The sequence below is a fragment of the Pleurodeles waltl genome, chromosome 9, assembly GCF_031143425.1.
Source record: "Pleurodeles waltl isolate 20211129_DDA chromosome 9, aPleWal1.hap1.20221129, whole genome shotgun sequence".
Classification (NCBI taxonomy): domain Eukaryota; kingdom Metazoa; phylum Chordata; class Amphibia; order Caudata; family Salamandridae; genus Pleurodeles; species Pleurodeles waltl.
The window spans coordinates 980118894-980143707 of NC_090448.1; the positions used below are offsets into that span (position 1 = coordinate 980118894).

General features: G+C 43.4%; 1 protein-coding gene across 3 annotated transcripts in view; it reads right to left on the bottom strand.

Annotated features, from left to right (window-relative positions):
• Nucleotides 1–24814, bottom strand: part of GPATCH2L (G-patch domain containing 2 like) — a 357886-nt gene that overhangs the window by 45204 nt on the left and 287868 nt on the right. For 2 of the 3 annotated variants that reach the window (XM_069208440.1, XM_069208439.1), the window contains exon 9: nucleotides 11129–11247. In XM_069208440.1, the coding sequence (XP_069064541.1) occupies nucleotides 11129–11247 (119 nt within the window). Of the gene's footprint in view, nucleotides 1–11128; nucleotides 11248–24814 lie in introns of those variants that run through there. The other variant, XR_011198831.1, reaches the window with a different exon arrangement.

Consider the following 24814-nt stretch of genomic DNA (forward strand, 5'->3'; position numbering starts at 1 on the left):
TCTAGGGAAGCCAGCTTGCATAATAAGGGTATTTCTTGTTCTCGAATTTGGCAAACAGATTGAGATTTGGTCTGCTCCGCAGTCGGAATAGTTGGTCTAGAATCTCCTGGTCCAATTCCCACTCGTGGTATGGGATAATCATTCTGCTCAGGGTCTCTGCAAGAACGTTGGTCTGTCCTGGTACGTGCTCCGCTCTTAGTGAAATGTTGTGTGGTATGGCCCAGTTCCAGATGTTCTGAGCTTGTTGCAAGAGCTGGAGAGACCTTTTGCCACCCTGCTTGTTTAGATAAAACATGCTGGTAGAATTGTCCGTCCTGATTAAGACACTCAAGTTTTGAAGCCTTGGTGAAAAGGCTTTTAGAGCCAAACCTATTGCCTTGAACTCCAGCTCATTTATGTGGAGTTGACTGTCTTTCCGAGTCCAGGACCTACTGATCTGTAGATCTTGGAGGTGGGCACCCCAACCTTCTAGGGAGGCATCCGTTGTCACTATATAGCGGGGCACCTGATGAAGAAACGTGAGACCGCTGGACAAATTGGCTGGTGTTGCCCACCAAGCCATGGTGTCTGCATCACTGATGTGATGAGAATTTTGTCTTCGAAAGAGCTGTGAACCTGAAGCCACTGAGCGTGTAACTGCTCCTGCAAGGGTCGCATGTGTAGTCTGCAATCTGGGACCTCCGGAATTCATGACAAGATCATTCCCAATAATGATTTGTTGGTGCAACCTGAAACGCACTTTTTTACTGAGAGCTTGCATGCTAAGGTGTTCAGCTTCTGTTTCCTTTCTTGAGATGGGTACGCCTTGCTGCGGACAGTGTCTAGTACCGCTCCTAAAAAAAGTAATTTCTGTGTGGGTCGAAACTGTGACTTCTGGTAATTGATGTAAGTCCGAGGTCTTCGAACAACTGGAGGCAGGCGTTGGTGTGGCGTACCACCTGCGCTCTTGAAGGTGCCTTGATGAGCCAGTCGTCGAGATAGGGAAACACCTGTATGCCCGACTGCCGGAGGTGCGCTGCCACTGGAGCTAGCATCTTTGTAAAAATCCTGGGGGCTGACTTCAAACCGAAAGACAGGACACAAAACTGTAGATGCATACCAGGCACCTTGAACCTGAGGAATTTGCGATGGTTGCGGTGTATTGGAATATGAAAATACACATCCTGTAGGTCTAGGGATGCCATGTGGTCTCCTGTATTTAAGAGGCGCAAGATGTCCTGCAGCGTTAACCATCCTGAACGACTGCTTCTTTAGGAACTTGTTCAGTGATCTTAAGTCCAGAATGGGGCGCCAGTCTCCTGGAGGTTTTTGTTCAACCAGAAAGAAGCGTGAATAGAACCCCTTGTTCCTGTGAGGAGCAGGGACCAATTCTATTGCCCCTTTGCACAGCATCACATACACCTCCCTGAGGAGTTGTTTTAGTCGTGGAGATGGGCCTGACGGAAGGATTTTTGGTGGTCTCTGTATGAACTCGAGTATGTCCCCTGGCCACTATATCTAGCACCCACCTGTCAGATGTTATATCTGACCATCGAAGGAGATAAGTGATGTGACCCCAAATGTTCAAGCCTCTGGTAGAGTAGGAAGCTGGTATGTTCGGTTGGTCATTGCTTTTTGCAGGTACCTCTTTCACTGGCAGTCGCTCTTCCTTTCGCTGGGTGCCTGTAAGCAGCGGTAGGTGGCAATCGATAATGCTGCTGTTGCTGGCTGTATTGCTGCCGGGGTGCTGCCGAAGAGGACTGGTACTGGGGTCTATACTGGTGGAAGCCACCTCGAAAGGAGTAACTTCCTCTACTCCTTGCTCCATGAAAAGGCTGTTTCCTGTACTGCAATGCACCTAGCGAGTTAGCAGTGTCCGTATCCGTTTTAATGGTTTGTAACATGTCATCCACATGCTTCCCAAACAGGCTTTTTCCATCAAACGCCATGTCCAGAATCCGGCTCTGAACCTCCAGACGGAAGGAAGTCGACTTCAGCCACCCCTGTTAACACAAGACCGCTGCTCCTGCCACTTGTCTGAATCCTGTCAAGGAAATGTCGATTGCGCAGTCAATTACTTCAGCCGCAGTCTGCTCACTTTCCTATAGCACCTTACTTGCTTCCCCCTTCGCATCCTCCTGCAAGAGCTCTAAATAAGCAGACATGTCTGCCCAAATCTGGCAATCATACCTTCCTAAAATGGCCCAGGAGTAAGCCGCCTTCACTGTGATCGCCGCCACCGAGGAAAATCTCTTACCAATATTGTCCAACCTCCTTCCGTCCTTGTCTGGAGGTGATGTAATGGACGCCGAAGGGTTCTTAGATCGACGCTGCGCCCCTTGAGATATGACCAAATCCAGTTTCGGTTGGGACACCAAGCAGGCTGGAGTGTTGTCGGGGGCTTTGAACTTCTTTTCCAGCCTCAGCATCTGGGAAGGCACTGTTGCTGGATTTTTATTACCTTCAACCCCTCCTGCCATAGGAAATCCACTATCAAGATAGCCCTCACTGATCTCTTTGCTGGCTCTTTGAAGTAATAAAAGAAACAATCAGCTTCCTGTGTAATAATGGGCAAATCGAATCTCTTTGCAGCTCTGTCCATTAAAATATGAAAGCCTCCTATGTCCTCCGGGGGTGAATCAACCGGCCCTGCTGGCGGCGGTGATGGTATGGGTATGAGGTAGTCATCCCATTCACTAGGAGGTGCCTCCATTATTTCACCTTCTTCCCTCTCGTCATCTGTAGAGTGACAATCCTCCTGTGGCTGGTAAATAAATGGAACGCTTCTGTGTGGCGTTCCCGGGTGACTGGACATAGGAGTTTGCAGAGGCGTCCGCTGGCTGTACTGCCTGGATGGTGTTACAGGCGTTGACGGTGGAAACCTTTGATAGTAGTCCTTCAACATACCCTGGAGATCTTCGACTAATGATCTAGACATGGGAAAGGAAGGTTCTGCCTCTCCTGCTGGGTATGAGGAATCTTGTTGGAACGTAGTTAAGGAATAGTTGGGCTGTTCCTGTCCTTCATCCTCCTCATCCAAGTCTTGACATTTTACATGCAGCTGTGATGGACTACTGGCTGTGCCAAACATTCCGTCATCTTGAGACTAAATGTCCTCGTCATCATCGAGAAGATGCTGTGGAGGATATGGAAACACCTTACTCAGAGAAGTATGTCTTGGAAGAATTGGCAACGTTTTGTTCCCTATGGTGATAAAAGAAAGAGGGAGGAACCTCGCTGGATCCTGCTGCACTCCTAACTTTCCAGAAGATGGTATCATCGCCGACGATTGCACCGATGAAATGTCCAACATTGTCGTCGACAGTTCAGTCTTAGTCGTCGACGGTCTCCTCGTCTACGGTGCCTCCCTCGTCGACGATGCCTCCCTTGTTGACGGTGCTTTCTTTAACTTCGACAGGTGTTTTGTCGACAGCAGTACCCTCGTCAACGGATGGACCAATGACGTTTCTGTCGACGATGTTCTCGTCGACGATGCCTTTCTATAGATTTTGGCGGTGATGATCGTCGCAGATGAAAGCGGTGCTGATGTAATTATCATCGGCGATACCGCTGTTGTAAACGTCGACATCACCGCCGTCGCTGTGATCGTCGACGGGGCTTTTTTAGCAGCCTCTGAGAAGAGTCTTACCGGGTCCTTTGCTAGTGACAGAGAAAGGGAAGCACTTTTAGTGGGTGCTTTTTTCCTCACAGGCATAGTAGGCTCTGAGCAAACCTTTTTCAAGAGTTTTGGATGGGTCTCTGACCCCAAAGTAGCAGTCTCTTGGCGCCTATGTTTCTCCACAGCTGCATATTTTGACTTCTTAGCCACTTTCTTCGGGGCTCTTCAGGCAATCTTTCTTTCTCTCTCTCCAGATCTTTTTAAGGAGTGAGAAGCATGAGATGATGATTCACTCTCATCTGAGGGTGGGTTCTCCATGGCTTTCTGTCTTTGTAGCCACAACAAAAGTCTACCCTCACGGTCCTTGAGGGTTTTCGGACTGAAGGTGCAGCAGATCTTACAGTCTCTCACCTTGTGGTCTGGATGCAGGCAGTAGATGCACTTATTGTGGGGATCATGCACATGTAGTCTCTTCTTCCCACAACTGCCACAGTCTCTGAAAAGACCTTTCTTAGTTTGTTGAGACATATTGTCACTTGAAAACTGGGTTTTCTGAGGGAAAAAGTCCTGTCAGAAAGATTAACTGAGCAGGGCTCAGGGAGACTCCCTTTCACACGATGTGCGGTAGAAAACCTGAGGGAAAGAGCCTCTGTTAGGAGTATTCTAGAGGGTGTTGACACCTGATTGGCTGTGCCTCAAGTTTGGGTCTTTTTATAAAAGGACATGGATAGGCTATAAAAGAGCCTATTTGGGCCATTAGGGCCTAGTGTGCAATGTTTACTGCTATATGTATTTGAAGTTACCGTGAGGCTCCCACCTTGACGACGGGGATGATTTAAGCATGTGCATCTATAAAAGATCCAATACTGGAGAAATGTAGTTTCGTGGGCTGCACAAGAGAAAAAATTAAATAAAAAATGGAGGTGCGCGAGCCGTGCAGAACGGAAGGCACGGCTCACCATATGTAAACAAAGTGCTGCGTGCCACGCTGCAACAATTAAAGGCACTGGAATGCGTCATAGCGAGAAAAAAAGTGTAGCCACCATATGTAAACAAAGCGCGGCGTGCCGTGCTGCAACAATTAAAGGAATTGGAATGTCTCATGTGCTCCACAGAAAGATGGTAGAACAGGGAGAAGCTGTGGTGCAACGGCTAGAGCTGCCGAACTTGGAACTGAGGAACCTGGGTTCGAGTCACGGCATCAGCTCAACAGCACAATCTCCCCATGCATACAAAAAAAATTATATGTCCTTGTGTAACGTAACTGGTACTCATGTAAAGCTTCCAATACCTTTGGGTCGAGCTTGGGCTACCTTAGCATTGCAAAGTTAACACAAGTAATTAAATAAACAAGCGGGCCTCCGCCATGGCTCCCACCACCGGGGAACCGCTCACTCTGCACAGAGAGCCAATGAAGAGAAAATGTGGACAAAGATAGTCTGATTTACAGCCTTGTTTGTAGTGAAGCTAAGCTGAGAGGAAGAATGCTCTGCAAAGGAAAAGGGAAGTCTCGCCGAACATCAGCAGAAAATAAGGGAAAAAAAGTCCTCTAAAGAAGCGATAAACATGTCAAGTGTAATTATACAGTAGTTGGTCCCTGCTCCCAAAGAGAAAAAGGAGGGACAAAGAGGCATGACTGACCTCTAGCAAGGAAGGACTTTTAAATGACACTGAACGAGCAAATGAAGTGGCTTTAAGCCCACAGAAGAAGTATACTTGAAAGTATACAAGAGGCAGCACGCTTACGCTCATCCTAAAAAGGATTTGCCTCTAGGGTTGATGCAAGGATACAAAAGCATTGGCAAAGCTAATGTGTGTCGCCGATGCAAGAGTTAATGTCTGTGCCAATATGTTTTAGCAATGTTGTACAACAGTTTGGCTGCTGCTTAGCACGGCTAAATGTCAGTGGGGTAGAGGAGAGTGGTTTGGACTATCTTAAAGTGGAATGTTAAGGCGTGGTGTAGAATAGAGCTGAGTGGAGTGTTAGAGTGGCAAGGAGTGATGAAGACTGTTGGCGTGTGTCATGGAGGGAGTAGGGTGTCGTAGAGTGAAAGGGCATAGAGGCGAATGGAGTAGAGTGGAGTGTCCGCGTGGAGTAGCACGGAGTGGAGTAGCACAGAGTATTGTGGAGTGGTGTATAGCAAAGTGAAGTAGTCTAGAGCACAGTGACATGACAGAGGGTGTTGTGTAGAGTGGAGTAGATTGTTGCAGAGCGAAATGGCGCTGAGCGGAGTAGACTGTCAAAGTGCAGTAGCACAGAGTGGAGTAGTGTTGGAAAGTGGAATGAGAGTGCAGTAGAATGTTATAGATTCGAGTGGCGTAGCGTAGAGAGGCATACAGGCATAGAGTAGTGTGTTGTATAACAGAGTGGAATAAAGTGTCATGGAGGGAGTTGGGTAGACCGTTGTAGAGTGGAGTAGTGTTGTGGCATGGAGTGGAGTAGAGTGTTGGAGAGGGGAATGTCACTGTGGAGTAGAGTGTCAGAGTGGAGTACAGTTTAATGGAGTATCTCTGCAGAATGGCGTGTTGTACAGTGGGGTAGACTAGCCGCGACTGAAGTGGTGTAAAGTATAGTGCTGAAGAGTGCACTGGCGTAGAGTGCACTGGCTTAAGATGCATAATTGCATAGAGTGGAGTGGTGCAGTGCAGAGTGGAGTGGCCCAGACTGGAGTAGACTGCAGTGACAAGGAGTGCAGTGGAGCATAGCAGAGTTGGGTGGAGTACACTGGCATAAAGTAGGGAGGGACAGAGTAGAGAGACATAGACTAAAGTGGCATAGAGTGCAGTGTCAGAGTGCAATGGTGCACAGTAGACTAGAGTGTCAGAGTGGTGTAGAGTATAGTGGGGTAGAGTGCACTGACAGAGTAAAGTGGTGCAGAGTAGAGTGCAGTGACAGTACAGTGGGGTAGAATGCAGTGGTGTAGAGTGGATTGCTGCGCAGTGGCATAAAGTGGTGCAGAGTAAAGTGGCACAGAGTGCAATGGTGTAGAGTGTTGCAGAGTAAAGTATAGTGCCGCACAGTGCAGAAGTGCAGAGCAGGTTGGAGTAGACTATTGTTTTGAGTAAAGTGGTGTAGATTGCATTTGCGTTGAGTGCAGTGGCACAGATTGCAGCTGAATGGAGTGGCATAGGGTGGATTGCAGTGGTGCAGAGTGGAGTGGCGCAGAATGGAATAGAGTGGTGTAGAGTGCAGTAGTGTAGAGTAGATTGTTTCAGAGCAGGGTGCACTGGTGTAGAATACAGTGGCACAGAATGCAATGTAGATTACAGAGGCTTAGAGTGGATTGGCATAGAGTGCAGTGGTGTAGATTAGTGAAGAGTAGAGTGGTGTAGAGAGCAATGGCACACAGTAGAGTGGTGCAGAGTAGAATAGAGTGGCAGAGTGTAGTGGAGTAGAATTTAGTGGCACAGAGTGCACTGGCAAAGTGCAGACAAGTAGAGTATGGTGGCATCAAGTGGAGTGGTGCAGAGTGGACTGGCATAGTTAACTGGTTTTGAGTAAACTAGTGTACAGTGCAGTGGAGAAGAGAAGAGTGGAGTGGCGTTGAGAGCACCGAGTGGAAGGGTGCAGAGTGCAGTGGTGCTGTGTGGAATGGTGCAAAGTGCAGCAGCACTGAGTACAATGGAGCAGAATACAGTAAATTTTTTCGGAGTGGAGTGGTGCATGGTTGAGTACAGTGGTGTAGATTAGAGTGGCATACAGTGGATTGGCAAAGAGTGCATTGGGGTAGAGTGGAGTTGTACAGAGTAGAGCGCATTGGTGTAGTCATTGGGTTAGAGTGCAGTAGTGTAGTGGTGCACAGTAGAGTAGTGTGGGGGTAGAGTACAAAGGCATAGAGTAAAGTGGTGTAGAGTAGAGAGGTGTAGAGTAGAGAGGTGTAGAGTAGAGAGGCGCAGAGTGGAGTGGTGCAGAGTAGAGTGTAGTGGTGTGTAAGTATGAGAAACAAAAGTATGCATTGTGTGGTAGCGTACTGCCACTACATGGATTACAGACAACACATCTTCAATCTGAATGACCATTACATTTGCATAGGCATACAGTTTTACTGATAATAGTATACAGCACACCTACGATAATATGTGGAAATGTCATAACCTAGTCAATTAAATTGTTCTGAATGTATTGAAATATTTGTTTCCACCACACTTCAGAATTATCAAAAATTTCCCTGCTATGGGTTTGATGCCAGACTCCCTTGGGAGCGGTACTCTACCAGCTTGGTGATATGGGCTCCAAGAGGTGAAGGTATACTTATGGTCCTGGGTGTGTTCTTTGTAAAAGAGCTGATCTTTTGCACTGGTTTTAAAGTCCTGCATCTTGTGGTCATCAGATTCACTTGACAACACGGTTATCTGGATAAATTGTTAGTTGTTAGACCGAAGACCAAAATGTCTGGCTTCTTACTGTTCTTACACACGGAGAAGGAAGGAGGGGGGGCTTCTTCAACAAAGATGTTCAGGGTATATGAGATGACCAGCTGATGCATACTCTGGTGTCATTCCCTTTGATACCAGATGGTTTTCTAAGAGCAGAGCGCGAGTCGGGATGGATTGGCGTTGTCGTGATTGGGGAACAAACAGTGATTGCACACCTTGCGATGGTCTGCCTAGGGATATTTTGATTGGCAGTGATGGCAGTTCTGAAAAGCTATCCAATTTATCAATCGTGTTGCATTCTCTGGTGAGGAAGAACTTAAGGCAGTTCTTGGCCTTCAAGGGGCACAAAGCCCTTCCAAGCCTTAGAGCATCGACAGGATTCCTCAGATAGGGATCATATGTCGCTGTATTGAGGTATACACTATTGAACTACAATAAAACTGCATCTGCTAAATTGACCTACAATTACATTTTAAGGTAAGTATTTACTACACTTTACTCTCCCATATTTACCTAGGGAGGTTAAGAATGGGTAAAGATTACAGCAGCAATTAAACATACCTTACAGTGTAGTAGAAGGTCGATGTAGTGGAAGTGGTATCTTTTAAATTGAGAAGCTCTTTAATACGGCCCCAAAAAGAAAGACCAAGCAGGAAATGATGCTGTCCATTGGTATAACACTTGGCATACTTTTTCCATACTGTTTCTTTACTGAATCTAAGCACTCCACTTCCATGTAATACACAGAATACATAGCAGTATTAGTCAGTCAGGCATTTTTTATATTAAGTACTGGCCAAGGATCCAATCAACCAACTTGAAAAATTCTCCTCATTTCATTGGGAGAACAGTGGTTATAAAGTGAAAGAAGATACCCATGATTAAGGATTATGTTTGTCATTGACAGTTCCTTCTTCACAATCAAATCATTTTTGCTATTTATAAATATTAGAATAGAAGGGTAACTTAATCCCTCGAAACCAAAGATGGATAAACCAAAAGAATAACCTGGAAAAGGGTGCAAATCACATTATTTAAAACACAAGGAGGGCACCAAAGTGTCAGATTTCCTCATAAGTAAACACAGTAATGTTCTCCAATGGTGTGGACTGACCTCCAGGTGACGGCTCTGTAAATCTCATATGTCTCACAAGCAGTAGCTAGTTTGCCCCTCATGGGATGGGATCTACAGACCCTTGTAAAGACCCAGTGCCTTTTCTAACAAATGGGTGCTAATAATGATAGATACTATCTATCTATGAACTGTTTTGTGGATGTTAAACCAATGTGGACAGATTTTGCAATTCACATATCAATTCTTACATCAGAGTCAATGCTGATTTTTGTGTAAAATTGTATGCCCTAATCACCATGTTGCCACTGCGTAAATATTTGTAAGTGGTACACATATCATTAAAGGAACAGCAGCTGCTCCCCCACGTGAAGAATGGGACTCAGGGTAAACCGCGATGGGTCTGTTAGCCTTCTGGTAACAGTTATACAGGAGACTTTCCAACTAAAAATAGATTTTTTGATGAAGCTATCTACACCACTCCATACTTTACAAAAAGCTGTTTATTTTTTTAATGGTTTTAGCTTCATCTGAGATGCATCTTAACACCTAGGGTATGGAGTGAGTTTTTTCCCCAGAGGCGTTTGCTCTGGAAAGGATGTTAGGAGCCAGACTGCCTGATTGATACAAAAAGACAAGCTCACTTAAGGAAACTTTGTTATGATGGAAAACAAGACATGGTTCCTCCAAACACAGACCACGAAGCTCACTCACCTTTCTAGCTGAAATTATAGCCACAAGAAAGGCCACTTTCCATAAAATGTGTTGCAGGTCTGCCTTAAGCATGGGTTCAAATGGTGGGCTGATGAGTTTGGAGTGGACAATGTTTAGTTGTCAAGGAGAAGAAGACATCTTGATGGGGGATACCACTTTTCTTAAATCCTTACATCATCGGTCACTAAGATGGCAAAAAAGGTGCCAGATAGACTCTTCCTATATGAAGTGATGGCAGCCAAATGCACTTTGATATAAGAAAACTAAAAGCCAGATCTTGCCAAATAAAGAAAATCTGTTAAAACTCCACTTTGCCACCCATTTCCTATGACACCATATGCAGACCTTCTTCCACTTGAAAGCATTTGAGGAATGAGTGGATGGTCTTCTTTAGTGATTTACATGCAATAATCCAGTAGATTCAAGTAGTACTATTCACAGGAAAGTAAGGCAGTAAAGAGCGCTAAGTGCACGCTGGTATGACATATTCTGTCTGACACCTGAAGGGCAAATTCAGCTTTTGCGGAAGTCTCCTGTGAGGTAGAAGCAACAAGTGAAACAGATTTGGGTACTACCACTGTCCTGGCCAGTCCAGAGGAAAGGGGATATATCATGTTGATGATGACTTGGGGAATCTGAAGAAAAGAATAGGTGAATGTCCTCGGACAGTCCATCAAAAGAATAGTGCCCCTGGATCTGAGATCTGGGAACCTGGATACTAAGGTGTGGTATTCTGAAGGTTTCCCTCAAGATTATCTTTGAAGGGCCTTATTCTAGAACAATGTCTTGCAGGATGTCATCGTCTAACACCACCCATGATGCACTAGATGTCTAGTGAGTTTATCCACTTTGCAGTTCTGTAAACCTAAGCCTGGAAGGTGAATTGCAGTCATAAAAGTTTTTGTTTAAGTTCCCTGAAACACGTCTAGAGATATCCAGCACTGAATGCACCAACAATGGTGAATACTAAATTCTTTCAACTATATGATTGTTATCATGAGCTACATTTACCACAATGCATCAGGACAAACTGTGCCAAGCAGTGGGCACCTTTCCCGCTTTTTGTGATTGCGTCAGGGATTACAAGGCAGAAATCCCCCTTTTGTGACAGGGTTAGGGATTACAAGGCAGACATAATGAAGAGTCAGGAAAAAAGCAGCGAGGATGATGAGACCATAGGAGAAAGGAGGTTGGTGTGGAGAATTTAAAGACAAAGATGAAGGACCACGCATGAAGGGCTTGCAGATATGTATAGAAGAAGCTTCTGAGTCACAAAAGTGTGGAGGTTATAGGTTTTGTATTAGAGTGACAGGGAGATGCTGGAGGATGAAGTAGGAAAAGGAAAGGCTACTATGCTCCCTCATTACCTGTGGACATCAAGCTGGTGGGGGAGATGGCTGGGGAAGCAGCTGCAACAGTGGCGGCTGGTTTCCGCTTCCTCTTGAAGTCCCGGGAGCAAGGAGGACCAAGGTGAAGGTTTGCCTGCCTGTAATAGAAGAGTAAACCATGAAGCACACTCAGAAACGATACCACAGAACTACACCAAGGCTTTAAGCCCTGGCATCTGCTGTAAATGTATAGCAAAGGTTCAAGGCAGGACAATCCATAGCATAGAATTTACGGCAGACTAATGGTGGGGCACTCTTTGAAATTATATACAAAAGGCATTCCACTCCGTTTAAATCCAATTTACCACTGGATTTAGAAAATCTAAAAAAGGAACTATTGTTTAATTACAATGCAACCAAACATGCTAATATTACCAAGGTGATACACGTACAATTTCAGAAAACCAAAACAGACAATAATCTTATAATAAAAAAGCCTAATAGGCATTTCATAGGTCAGAGACACACCAGCTGAAAGCAGAAGTAGAAACTGAGAAAGTCCAGGTTTTGTACCCAGTGCTGACAACCTACAGTTGCTATTAGCCAACTTAGAAAAATATCTTCAACTAAATAGACAGGTATGTTTATTTACCTGGAGATGGTTTAACCCAAGCAAGGGTAGGGTCACAGTTATCATAAGGGCAACCCTGATCTGCTTAGAAAGTGTTCTTGGCTTACTCTGAGATACACTGGATTGTTTAATGAACACTTCCTTTAGCTGTCCACAAGCTCACCAAAGAGGCTTTTCATAAGACAGATGGGCCTTCCAGAGCAGTTATTTGCCAGAATGTAGAAGCTGTTCTCTTGGTCTCGCCAGAGAATGATCTCATCTTGGTCAGAAAAAAAGTGTAGTTTACTGAGGAAATCTTCTTGATCTCCACAGAACAATGGCTCAATCTGCCTACAGAATACTCTGCCTGGAGACATTATTGGTTAAGGCTCTCTCTCTTCTTACATTAGGGCACTTGCTACATGGAAAACAACCCCACCACTGAATGAAGTGTTATTGGTCCATGTAGTGCAAGTGTTTGGTCTGCTTGCCTACTTTGGCTTGAGGAAGAATTTCTAGGAATCTATAGAAGCAACTTCTACACCAAAGGAAGGAGACTGTTGTTCTGCTCCAAAAGAACACTGACCAGCCTCCCAAGAGAAGGCTCTCGAGTTACCAAGAGAAGTGTTTTTGCCTCCCTGATTGTTTAAAGAAAACAAATGGTGTTCCATAATGATTTCAGCCTGTTCTATTTATTTATAGCTGGATTTATTCTGCAATACAAAACCTAGGCACTATAGATCAGAGGGCCATTGGCACCTCCCACTGATCAAACTGCTATTTCCAAAAACCACAAAGGATTTCTAACACTGTAGTTCAACTTAGGAACTATGCCATCACATTACATATCATGTAACACATCTCCTTCCAATGAAAACATATTTACATAAATATCAAAATAACAATTGTGTTAAACTGCGAGTATCACATTGTTGCATTCTCACTGGCTTATTTCTGATTCACCTATTCACTTACTCTTGTGATGGCTCCTTCATAGAAGTAGAATCAGTTTTGTGACCAACGTGGTTGTTTTTCTCACACTCTGCTATCAACACCACTTTACTTTTACTCCCAACATACCCATCACTCAGTTACACCACAAATCTCCCTATGTGTTCACAGTTAAACAATCAGATAATTCAGACAGTATCTTCACCACAATTCTGACCATCTTTACTCATCTACAACCACAAATTTCCATCTTCTACACTTCCTTACTTACATTCTCACCATCTTTTGTCTTATAATCCATCCCAATTACAAAACTCTTCTTCCCAATTATTTCTGAATCAACACCAAACACTGCTTTCTTTCCCTCATCTTTTAAAAGGAGATGTTTTACTCTGTCTTCTCGGGGTCAATTCAACACTAAATTAATTTTTTCAGAGCTTCCTCCCAGTTACCACCATCAATCATCGATAACTGCAACCCTTCTTTTAATACCCTGTTCCGGCTTTCTATTTTCTTATAGATCTGAGGAAAAATACAGAAGTTCAAATACGTTTTTTACTAAGATGCTTTAAAAAATTCTTCATGTCATATGACCGTAATTGTGCACCATTGTCAACGACCAATTCTTTCAGTAGTCCTTCCCTTGTAAATATCTCGGACAATAATCTTTTGATTTCATCCGTGCTAGTCTGATACATAAATTTAACTTCTGGCCACTGCAACTAATAGTCTATGGCCACCACATACATCATACTTGAACCACTAAGTTGGAAGGGAATACAGGCCACTATTGCTTCTGTATCTTCACTACACTCAACCACTTCATTGTTGGAAAGAGGCAACCGTGATAGACAGTCAGTCATGACATTCCTACAAACTTTGAAGTCTTGTAACTCATAACTATATTCTAACATCTTGGACTGCTGCTTAGCATTGCATGTGTTGCTTATCAACACCCTCAACCCATAATAGATCCACCAAATATCAATGATCTGTAAACACTGATAATTGTGTACCCGAGACTTCGGACTCCATTGGCTAGAATACTCGTACCCCAATAACATACTAATGTCTCTTTTCAACTGTTGAGTACTTGCTCTCCATTCCCTTTAACGGTCTTGATGTATTTGCAACTGTTTCCATTCATCATTTATGATCTTACAAAAAAACTGCCTCTAGTTCCATATGGCTATTATCAATCAATATCACAGATTTAAGGCATGTGTCAAAGGGTTTAAGGCCTTTGCCTTAAAACACTTCTAGAAGAATTAGAATTTTCGCTCACGCACTCATTATGCACATCTTTTTCAGTCACTTTTATATGTGAACAATGTCTAAGGACCTTGGAACATACCTTGAATAAAATTCTGCTAGCTCAAAGAACGACCACATCTGATCCTTTTCTTTGGGACTGGGGGCATCAGCCACTGCCTCTAAATAGTTTTCAGTGGCACTCCATTTTTATTAATAATAGTATATCTTGTATTCAATGCTCTCCATAGCAGATTTCATTTCTCTTTTTTTTATTGTTAAGCATCTGCTCTCTAACATGGACAATACTTCATTCAATTTTTGAATCCTGTTCTTCTTTACAACTACTAAATACCAAAATACCCACCTGGAAATATGTAATATTTTTTTACATCTTTAAACAGTCGATGCAGAATGAAACACTGCAGAGGCAGGCAATAATGAAAATGGAATCCACTTATATCTGAATGCGCCTCCTGGAGTAATGAACAATGTCAAAACCCTTCAATCATCATGCAGTGCTGCCTGGAGATAAACGGGTAACAAATTCAGAGTGCTATAAATCCTCGCATCACCTAATGTTGACCACACTTTCCCCAATATTCAGCAGTGCATGATGAACAACCCACACACACTTACTGGGATCAGACAAATCAATGAAACGCCTTGTCGTGCCACAAGGTTTTGAGCCAGACCGACAGGAGACACCATTCGGAGGACTCTATTTCCTCAGTCACTCCTTCCACACATAACTTGTTTAGTTCTTCCCTTAGACTCTCCCTCAGACAATGGCACATTTCTCTGTTGGTATACCTTAGGCATTACCCTGTTCTTCAACACTATTTTATATATGAACCCTTTCAATGATCTCAAAGTATCAGTAAAGAGCTGTGGATATATTTCCTCCTGTTCCTCAACTACCTATCAAACTTAAGGATTTTATATGATCCTCATACCTTAGAACCTGCTCTGAGTGGTTGGAGTCTGCTTGTGTCATACCAACAAACAGCCTTCTTTGATATTATACACTTTTTTTCCCTTTGAACTTAACAAAGCAGTAACATTTCCTATGACGATGGGTTGTTTCCCCTATACCTTCAATTGAGTATGTGGTGGGACGATTACAAACCACTGAACTTTCTCAGTTGGTTATCTCCTATTAAAGTGTGTCTTGCAGCACAGTCTGCCACTATGAGCAGGTACGCGTTGTCAAACTTCATCGAACAATATGAGCCATCTATATTGGTTCCATCTAGTTCAACTATATCCAAAATGAATTATTCCCAAATTCTTCTTTCCCTACTTACATAATGTACTTATTTATTTATATCCTGTTTTCTTTTTGCTATTTCCCTTATAGACTCGTCTGCTTTTGCCTCTTCTACAAACCTGACCCATAACAGGACACAAATTGTCAGCTACCACAGAATCTCCTACTCCACTCTGAAGTCTTTCCCCCTGTTCTGCAAGCATCTTAAAACCTGGCTCTTCTCTCCCCTATGGGTTTTTCTCTCTGTTTTTCAGTTGGTGTTTGCAAGTATGAACTAGCGCTTTGACACCCATTGGTTTAGTGCACTATATAAATTCATGCCATTACATTCATCAAGTCTCCTCCCTGCTTTCCTCAACCTATTTTCCTCTTGCACATCCTAATGCTTAACAACCTGTCTAAATCTGCTAAGTCTCTCATTTACTTGACTAATCTCCTAAACCTGTTCCACCAGCAGCCAATTCATTTATATCCTTGTCAGTTATCTCAAATTACTGAACATTTGTAATGGTCATATCTAATGTTACATTTTTTGTCTGTAATAATTTACCCTGTAATTTTCTATTGTGTATTTTGTGCATCACCTGGTCACTTTACACCTTCTTGTGAAACGATCGATATATACAACTTGCAAATTCTGTATATAAATGTCACAGGTTCACAAGAATGTTGTAATCAACACAGAATATTTTGCTTTGCTACCACTAATAACTTACACCCATTTTTAGTAGTTTCAATTCATCTAAGTTATTCTCTTTTTTCTTGTTTAAAAAACCTTTGTTCTTCTGCCCATAAACTATGCTTATCTCTGCTAGTTTATGTCATGCTGTGAAAATATCACCACCTTCTGCCCCCACAACTCACACAAATTACTGAGATCAGACAAATTCAGGCAAGCACCATTTTTGAGTCCACATAAGCCTCAAATCTCTCCTTCTATTGATCCCAAGTAGGTAGCAGATTTCCTGGTGATTACAGAAGAGAATCTGGTGTACTCATAACTTTCATTAATGACAGAATTCTAATGAATAAAAATTACGAATTGTAAATTTAGGCATCAAACAGTGTATGTCGTTCTACAAAATTCACATCTCTAAATATAAATATATATATGGAAAATGTCACTTACCCAGTGTACATCTGTTCGTGGCATGAGATGCTGCAGATTCACAGGCTTTGCACATCCCGCCATCTAGTGTTGGGCTCAGAGTGTTACAAGTTGTTTTTCTTCGAAGAAGTCTTTGAGTCATGAGATCGAGGGACTCCTCCCCTTTCGGCTCCATTGCGCATGGGCGCCGACTCCATCTTAGATTGTTTTCCCCGTAGAGGGTGAGGTAGGAGTTGTGTATTATAGTAATAGTGCCCATGCAATGGAGTAAATATGTATGTACATAATGTGGTTAAAGCAATATATTTACAAATTTACAAATGTTCAAGATCAACTTCAAACGGCTACAGGCTCCCGGGGAGGCGGGTGGGCGCATGTGAATCTGCAGCGTCTCATGCCACGAACAGATGTACACTGGGTAAGTGCCATTTTCTGTTCAATGGCATGTGTAGCTGCAGATACACATGCTTTGCACAGACTAGTAAGCAGTTATCTCCCCAAAAGCGGTGGTTCCGCCTGTGGGAGTTGTAGTTGTTTGAATCAAAGTTCGTAGTACTGCTTGTCCTACTGTGGCTTGTGCTGTTAACACATCCACGCAGTAGTGCTTGGTAAACGTATGAGGCGTAGACCATGTGGCTGCCTTACATATTTCAGTCATTGGAATGTTTCCTAGAAAGGCCATGGTAGCACCTTTCTTTCTAGTTGAGTGTGCTTTTGGTGTTATAGGCATTTCTATTTTTGCTTTGAGATAACAGGTTTGAATGCATTTAACTATCCATCTGGCAATGCCTTGTTTGGATATTGGATTTCCTGCATGAGGTTTTTGGAAAGCAACGAACAATTGTTTTGTTTTTCGAATTTGTTTTGTTCTGTCAAAGTAGTACATTAACGCTCTTTTTATGTCTAATGTATGTAGTGCCCTTTCAGCTACAGAATCTGGTTCTGGAAAGAACACTGGTAGTTCTACTGTTTGATTCAAGTGGAACGGTGATATGACTTTTGGTAAGAACTTAGGATTTGTTCGTAAAACTACTTTATGCTTGTGTATCTGAATAAAGGGTTCTTGTATGGTAAATGCTTGTATCTCACTTACTCTTCTTAGAGATGTGTTGGCAATTAGAAATGCTACTTTCCATGTTAAGTATTGTATCTCACATGAGTGCATGGGTTCAAACGGTGGACCCATGAGCAGTGTTAAGACAATGTTAAGGTTCCACAAAGGAACTGGTGGTGTCCTTGGTGGGATAATTCTTTTCAGACCCTCCATAAAAGCTTTTATAACTGGGATCCTAAAAAGTGATGTTGAGTGCGTAATTTGTAGATAAGCTGAAATTGCGGTGAGATGTATTTTAATGGATGAAAAAGCTAGCTTTGACTTTTGTAAGTGCAGTAGGTAGCTGACGATGTCTTTAGCAGATGCGTGTAAGGGTTGTATTTGTTTATTATGGCAATAATACACAAATCCTTTCCACTTATTTGCATAGCAATGCCTTGTGGTTGGTTTTCTAACTTGTCTTATGACCTCCATACATTCCTGTGTGAGGTCTAGATGTCCGAATTCTAAGACTTCAGGAGCCAGATTGCTAGATTCAGCGATGCTGGATTTGGGTGTCTGATCTGTTGTTTGTGTTGAGTTAACAGATCTGGCCTGTTTGGTAGTTTGACATGAGGTACTACTGAAAGGTCTAGTAGTGTTGTGTACCAAGGTTGCCTTACCCAAGTTGGTGCTATTAGTATGAGTTTGAGTTTGTTTTGACTCAATTTGTTTACCAGATATGCAAGGAGTGGGAGAGGGGGAAAAGCGTATGCAAATATCCCTGACCAATTCATCCATAACGCATTGCCTTGAGACTGATCCTGTGGGTATCTGAATGAGAAGTTTTGGCATTTTGCGTTTTCTTTTGTTGCAAATAGGTCTATTTGTGGTGTTCCCCATCTTTGGAAGTAAGTGTTTAGTATTTGGGAGTGAATCTCCCATTCGTGGATCTGTTGGTGATCCCGAGAGAGATTGTCTGCTAACTGATTCTGAATCCCTGGAATAAAAACTGCGCTATTAGGCGAATGTGGTTGTGAATCGCCCAATGCCATATTCTCTGTGCCAGGAGACACAACTGTGTCGAGTGTGTTCCTCCCTGTTTGTTCAGATAATACATCGTTGTCATGTTGTCTGTTTTGACAAGAATGTGTTTGTGGCTTATTATAGGTTGAAATGCTTTCAACGCTAGAAATACTGCCAGTAGTTCTAAGTGATTTATGTGAAACTGTCTCTGCTGAGTGTCCCATTGTCCTTCGATGCTGTGTTGATTGAGGTGTGCTCCCCACCCTATCATGGAGGCATCTGTCGTTATTACGTATTGAGGCACTGGGTTCTGGAAAGGCCGCCCTTGGTTTAAATTTATATTGTTCCACCATTGAAGCGAGGTGTATGTTTGGCGGTCTATCAACACTAGATCTTAAAGTTGACCCTGTGCCTGTGACCATTGTGATGCTAGGCACTGTTGTGAGGGCCGCATGTGCAATCTTGCGTTTGGGACAATGGCTATGCATGAGGGCATCATGCCTAGTAGTTTCATCACCATCTTCACTTGTATCTTTTGTTTTGGGTACATGGCCTGTATTACATTGTGAAATGCCTGTACCCTTTGTTGACTTGGAGTGGTAATCCCTTTTGTAGTGTTGATTGTCGCCCCTAAGTAATGCTGTGTTTGACACGGTTGAAGGTGTGACTTGTTGTAGTTGAGTGAGAAACCTAGTTTGTGGAGGGTTTCTATGACATACTTTGTGTGTTGTGAACACCGTTCTTGCGTGTTGGTTTTGATTAACCAATCGTCTAAGTACGGGAACACATGTATTTGCTGCCTTCTGATATGAGCAGCCACTACTGCCAGGCATTTTGTAAAAACTCTTGGCGCAGTTGTTATCCCGAATGGCAACACTTTGAATTGGTAATGTACCCCTTGGAATACAAACCTTAAGTACTTTCTGTGTGAAGGATGTATCGGTATATGGAAGTATGCATCCTTTAGGTCTAGTGTTGTCATGTACTCTTGTTGTTTTAGCAATGGGATTACGTCCTGCAGTGTCACCATGTGAAAGTGATCTGATTTGATGTAGATATTTAATGTTCTGAGATCTAATATAGGTCTTAGAGTTTTGTCTTTTTGGGGTATGAGAAAGTACAGTGAGTAAACTCCTGTTCCTCTCTGATGAATTGGTACGAGTTCTATTACATCTTTTTGTAACAACGCTTGGACCTCCAGTTGTAGAAGATCCATGTGTTGTTTTGACATATTGTGTGTTTTCGGTGGGACATTTGGAGGGAATTTTAGAAATTCTATGCAATAACCATGCTGGATAATTGCTAGGACCCAAGTGTCTGTTGTTATTTCCTCCCATTGTTTGTAGAACTTGGTTAATCTCCCCCCACTGGTGTTATGTGTTGGGGATTTGTAACGTTGAAGTCACTGCTTGTTTTGTGGAGTTTGGAACTTCCCTCTACTTTTTGGGAACTGTTCCCCTCTATATTGTCCCTGAAAACTTCCCCGCTGATATTGCCTCTGATAAGTGGGCCTTGTTTGTGAGGTTGTGGGTTCCGTGCTTTGTCCTCGAAACCCCCCTCGAAACTGTGTTTTACGAAATGTGCCTCTGCTCTGTGGGGAGTAGAGTGCGCCCATGGCTTTGGCCGTATCAGTGTCCTTTTTAAGTTTTTCGATAGCAGTTTCCACCTCCGGCCCAAACAACTGCTGTCCGTTAAATGGCATATTCAGCTCGGCTTGTTGCATTTCTGGCTTGAATCCGGATGTACGCAGCCATGCATGTCTCCGTATTGTCACTGCTGTGTTTACAGTCCTAGTAGCTGTGTCTGCCGCATCCATTGCTGACCGTATCTGATTGTTTGAGATACTCTGTCCTTATTCCACTACTTGCTGTGCTCTTTTTTGGAACTCCTTGGGCAAATGTTCTATAAAGTGTTGCATTTCGTCCCAATGAGCCCTATCATATCTGTCCAACAAAGCCTGTGAGTAGGCAATACGCCACTGGTTTGCTGCCTGTGCCGCCACTCTTTTCCCTGCCGCGTCGAACTTACGACTCTTTGTCTGGAGGTGGTGCATCTCCTGAAGTGTGTGAGTTCGCCCTCTTGCGAGCTGCCCCTACTACCACTGAGTCTGGTGTCAACTGTTGTGTGATGTACACGGGGTCTGTTGGTGGCGGTTTATATTTTTTATCCACCCTTGGAGTAATGGCCCTTCCTTTCACAGGCTCTTCAAACACTTGTTTGGAGTGTTTTAGCATTCCAGGTAGCATGGGGAGGCTCTGGTACTGGCTGTACGACGACAGTGTATTAAATAGAAAGTCGTCTTCAATTGGCTCAGCATGCAGGCTGACATTATGAAACGCCGCTGCCCTTGACACCACCTGTGCGTAGGCTGTACTATCCTCTGGTGGTGACGGTCTAGCTGGATAACACTCGGGACTGTTATCTGACACCGGCGCATCATAAAGATCCCACGCGTCTGGATCATCCTGACTCATCCCTGTATGAGTTGGGGATTGCATCATTGGTGGAGTGGCTACCGGTGATGGTTGTGGAGAGCGTTGTGGAGATGGTGGCGGGGTTACTTGTTTAGCCACCTTCGCCTGTGGCTGCTTGTCTTTCTCTTGGAAGGCAAGTTTTCGTTTCATTCGAATTGGAGGGAGAGTACTGATCTTCCCTGTTTATTTTTGGATGTGGAGCCTTCTTTGGGTGTAGTCTGGCTCCATTGTCTCCAGTTCCTGTCCAAATCTATGTGTTTGCATTTGTGAGGACAGGCCTTGTTCCTCTGTGTAGGAACCTGATTTCGGTTCCGAGGCCGGATGTTTCGGTATCGAAACCTTTTCGGCTGCCTTTTTCGGTTCCGACGATACTTTTTTGCTCTTCGGCGTACTGATTTCTCGGTGCCGACTTGGTTCGGTGCCGCTCTCTCAGTGCCGAGATTGCTCTGACCCGGTGTCTCGGGGTCGAGTCTGCTCTGACCCGGTGTCTCGGGGTCAAGTGTGCTCTGTGCCGGTATCTCGACCGGAGTCGGATGACTTCGACACATGCATGCCCTTTTTCGGTGCCGATGCCCGGTCACCTATTTTTCGGGTTAAGCCATGGCCTGTTGGCGGTGGCGTCCCCTGGGCTTTACTGGTCTTTACGTGAGTCTTGTGCATCAACGTCTTACTCACGGTTTTCGGCGTCTGTTCAGGATCGACCTCTTCCGAGTCTGAATCCTCGATGGAGAAGGCTTCCTCTTCTTCCTCCATGTGTTTTTGTCCTGTCGGCACCGACGCCATCTGTAGTCTTCTTGCTCTTTGGTCCCTTAAGGTCTTTCTGGACCGAAATGCCTGACAGGCCTCACAGGTATCCTCTTTGTGTTCAGGCGACAAACACAAATTACAGACCAAATGCTGATCTGTATAAGGATACTTATTGTGACATTCGGGGCAGAAGCGGAATGGGGTCCGTTCCATTAGCCTTGAAGACGCACACGGTCGGGCCGACCAGGCCCCGCCGGGGAATCGAAAACCCCAAAAGGCCGCCAGAGCTCTTCAAATTTCGGTGTTGATCTGTTGTAACTAACCCGATACCAAACACAAACAATACAGTCGAATTTTCCACTAACTTTACGAACCAAAGTGCGGAGCGAAAAGGAACACGTCCGAACCCGATGGCGGAAAGAAAACAATCTAAGATGGAGTCGACGCCCATGCGCAATGGAGCCGAAAGGGGAGGAGTCCCTCGATCTCGTGACTTGAAAAGACTTCTTCGAAGAAAAACAACTTGTAACACTCCGAGCCCAACACTAGATGGCGGGATGTGCAAAGCATGTGTATCTGCAGCTACACATGCCATCGAACATATATATATATATATATATATATATATATATATATATACAGGGAGTGCAGAATTATTAGGCAAATGAGTATTTTGACCACATCATCCTCTTTATGCATGTTGTCTTACTCCAAGCTGTATAGGCTCGAAAGCCTACTACCAATTAAGCATATTAGGTGATGTGCATCTCTGTAATGAGAAGGGGTGTGGTTTAATGACATCAACACCCTATATCAGGTGTGCATAATTATTAGGCAACTTCCTTTCCTTTGGCAAAATGGGTCAAAAGAAGGACTTGACAGGCTCAGAAAAGTCAAAAATAGTGAGATATCTTGCAGAGGGATGCAGCACTCTTAAAATTGCAAAGCTTCTGAAGCGTGATCATCGAACAATCAAGCATTTCATTCAAAATAGTCAACAGGGTCGCAAGAAGCGTGTGGAAAAACCAAGGCGCAAAATAACTGCCCATGAACTGAGAAAAGTCAAGCGTGCAGCTGCCACGATTCCACTTGCCACCAGTTTGGCCATATTTCAGAGCTGCAACATCACTGGAGTGCCCAAAAGCACAAGGTGTGCAATACTCAGAGACATGGCCAAGGTAAGAAAGGCTGAAAGACGACCACCACTGAACAAGACACACAAGCTGAAACGTCAAGACTGGGCCAAGAAATATCTCAAGACTGATTTTTCTAAGGTTTTATGGACTGATGAAATGAGAGTGAGTCTTGATGGGCCAGATGGATGGGCCCGTGGCTGGATTGGTAAAGGGCAGAGAGCTCCAGTCCGACTCAGACGCCAGCAAGGTGGAGGTGGAGTACTGGTTTGGGCTGGTATCATCAAAGATGAGCTTGTGGGGCCTTTTCGGGTTGAGGATGGAGTCAAGCTCAACTCCCAGTCCTACTGCCAGTTCCTGGAAGACACCTTCTTCAAGCAGTGGTACAGGAAGAAGTCTGTATCCTTCAAGAAAAACATGATTTTCATGCAGGACAATGCTCCATCACACGCGTCCAAGTACTCCACAGCGTGGCTGGCAAGAAAGGGTATAAAAGAAGGAAATCTAATGACATGGCCTCCTTGTTCACCTGATCTGAACCCCATTGAGAACCTGTGGTCCATCATCAAATGTGAGATTTACAAGGAGGGAAAACAGTACACCTCTCTGAACAGTGTCTGGGAGGCTGTGGTTGCTGCTGCACGCAATGTTGATGGTGAACAGATCAAAACACTGACAGAATCCATGGATGGCAGGCTTTTGAGTGTCCTTGCAAAGAAAGGTGGCTATATTGGTCACTGATTTGTTTTTGTTTTGTTTTTGAATGTCAGAAATGTATATTTGTGAATGTTGAGATGTTATATTGGTTTCACTGGTAATGATAAATAATTGAAATGGGTATATATTTTTTTTTGTTAAGTTGCCTAATAATTATGCACAGTGATAGTCACCTGCACACACAGATATCCCCCTAACATAGCTAAAACTAAAAACAAACTAAAAACTACTTCCAAAAATATTCAGTTTTGATATTAATGAGTTTGTTGGGTTCATTGAGAACATGGTTGTTGTTCAATAATAAAATTAATCCTCAAAAATACAACTTGCCTAATAATTCTGCACTCCCTGTATATATATATATATATATATATATATATATATATATATATATATATATATATATGGAAAATGTCACTTACCCAGTGTACATCTGTTCGTGGCATGTTGTGCTGCAGATTCACATGCTATGCATATCGATTCTGACATCTAGTGTTGGGCTTGGAGTGTTCCAAGTTGTTTTTTATTCAAAGAAGTCTTTTAAAGTCACAGGATCGAGTGACTCCTCCTCTCGGTTCCATTGCGCATGGTCATCGACTCCATTGTTAGATTGTTTTCCCGCAGAGGGTGAAGAAAGAAGTGATAAAGTATATAAGAGAAAAGAGATGTCCATACAAATGTAAATATATATATACATATGTACAAATGTATTAACTTAAATGACTACAGGCTTCCGGGGAGGAGGGAGGGTGCATGTGAAACTACAGCACAACATACGAACAGATGTACACCTGGTAATTGACACTTTCCGTTTGATGGCATGTGAAGCTGCAGATACACATGCTATGCATAGACTACAAAGCAGTTTGTCCTCCCAAAACAGCAGTGGCTAGCCTGTAGGAGTTGAAGTTGTTTTAAATAATGTTTTTAGGACAGCTTGTCCTACTGTGGCTTGTTGTTGTGAGAATACATCTACACAGTAGTGTTTAGTAAATGTATGAGGTGTTGACCATGTAGCTGTTTTACATATATCAGCTATTGGTATGTTTCCTAAAAAAGCCATTGTTGCACCTTTATTTCTTGTAGAATGTGCTTTAGGAGTGAGTACAAGTTGTATTTTTGCTTTGATATAGCATGTTTGTATACACCTAATAATCCATCTAGCTAAACCTTGTTTTGATATAGGATTGCCTGTGTGTGGTTGTTGGAAAGCTACAAAAAGTTGTTTTGTTTTCCTAAATTGTTTAGTATGTCTATGTAGTACATTAAAGTTCTTTTGAGATCTAATGTATGTAGTGGGAAGAAGACTGGCAGTTCCACTGTTTGATTGATGGGAAATTGTGAGACTACTTTTGGTAGAAATGGTGGATTTGTTCTTAGTACAACTTTGTGTTTGTGTACTTGG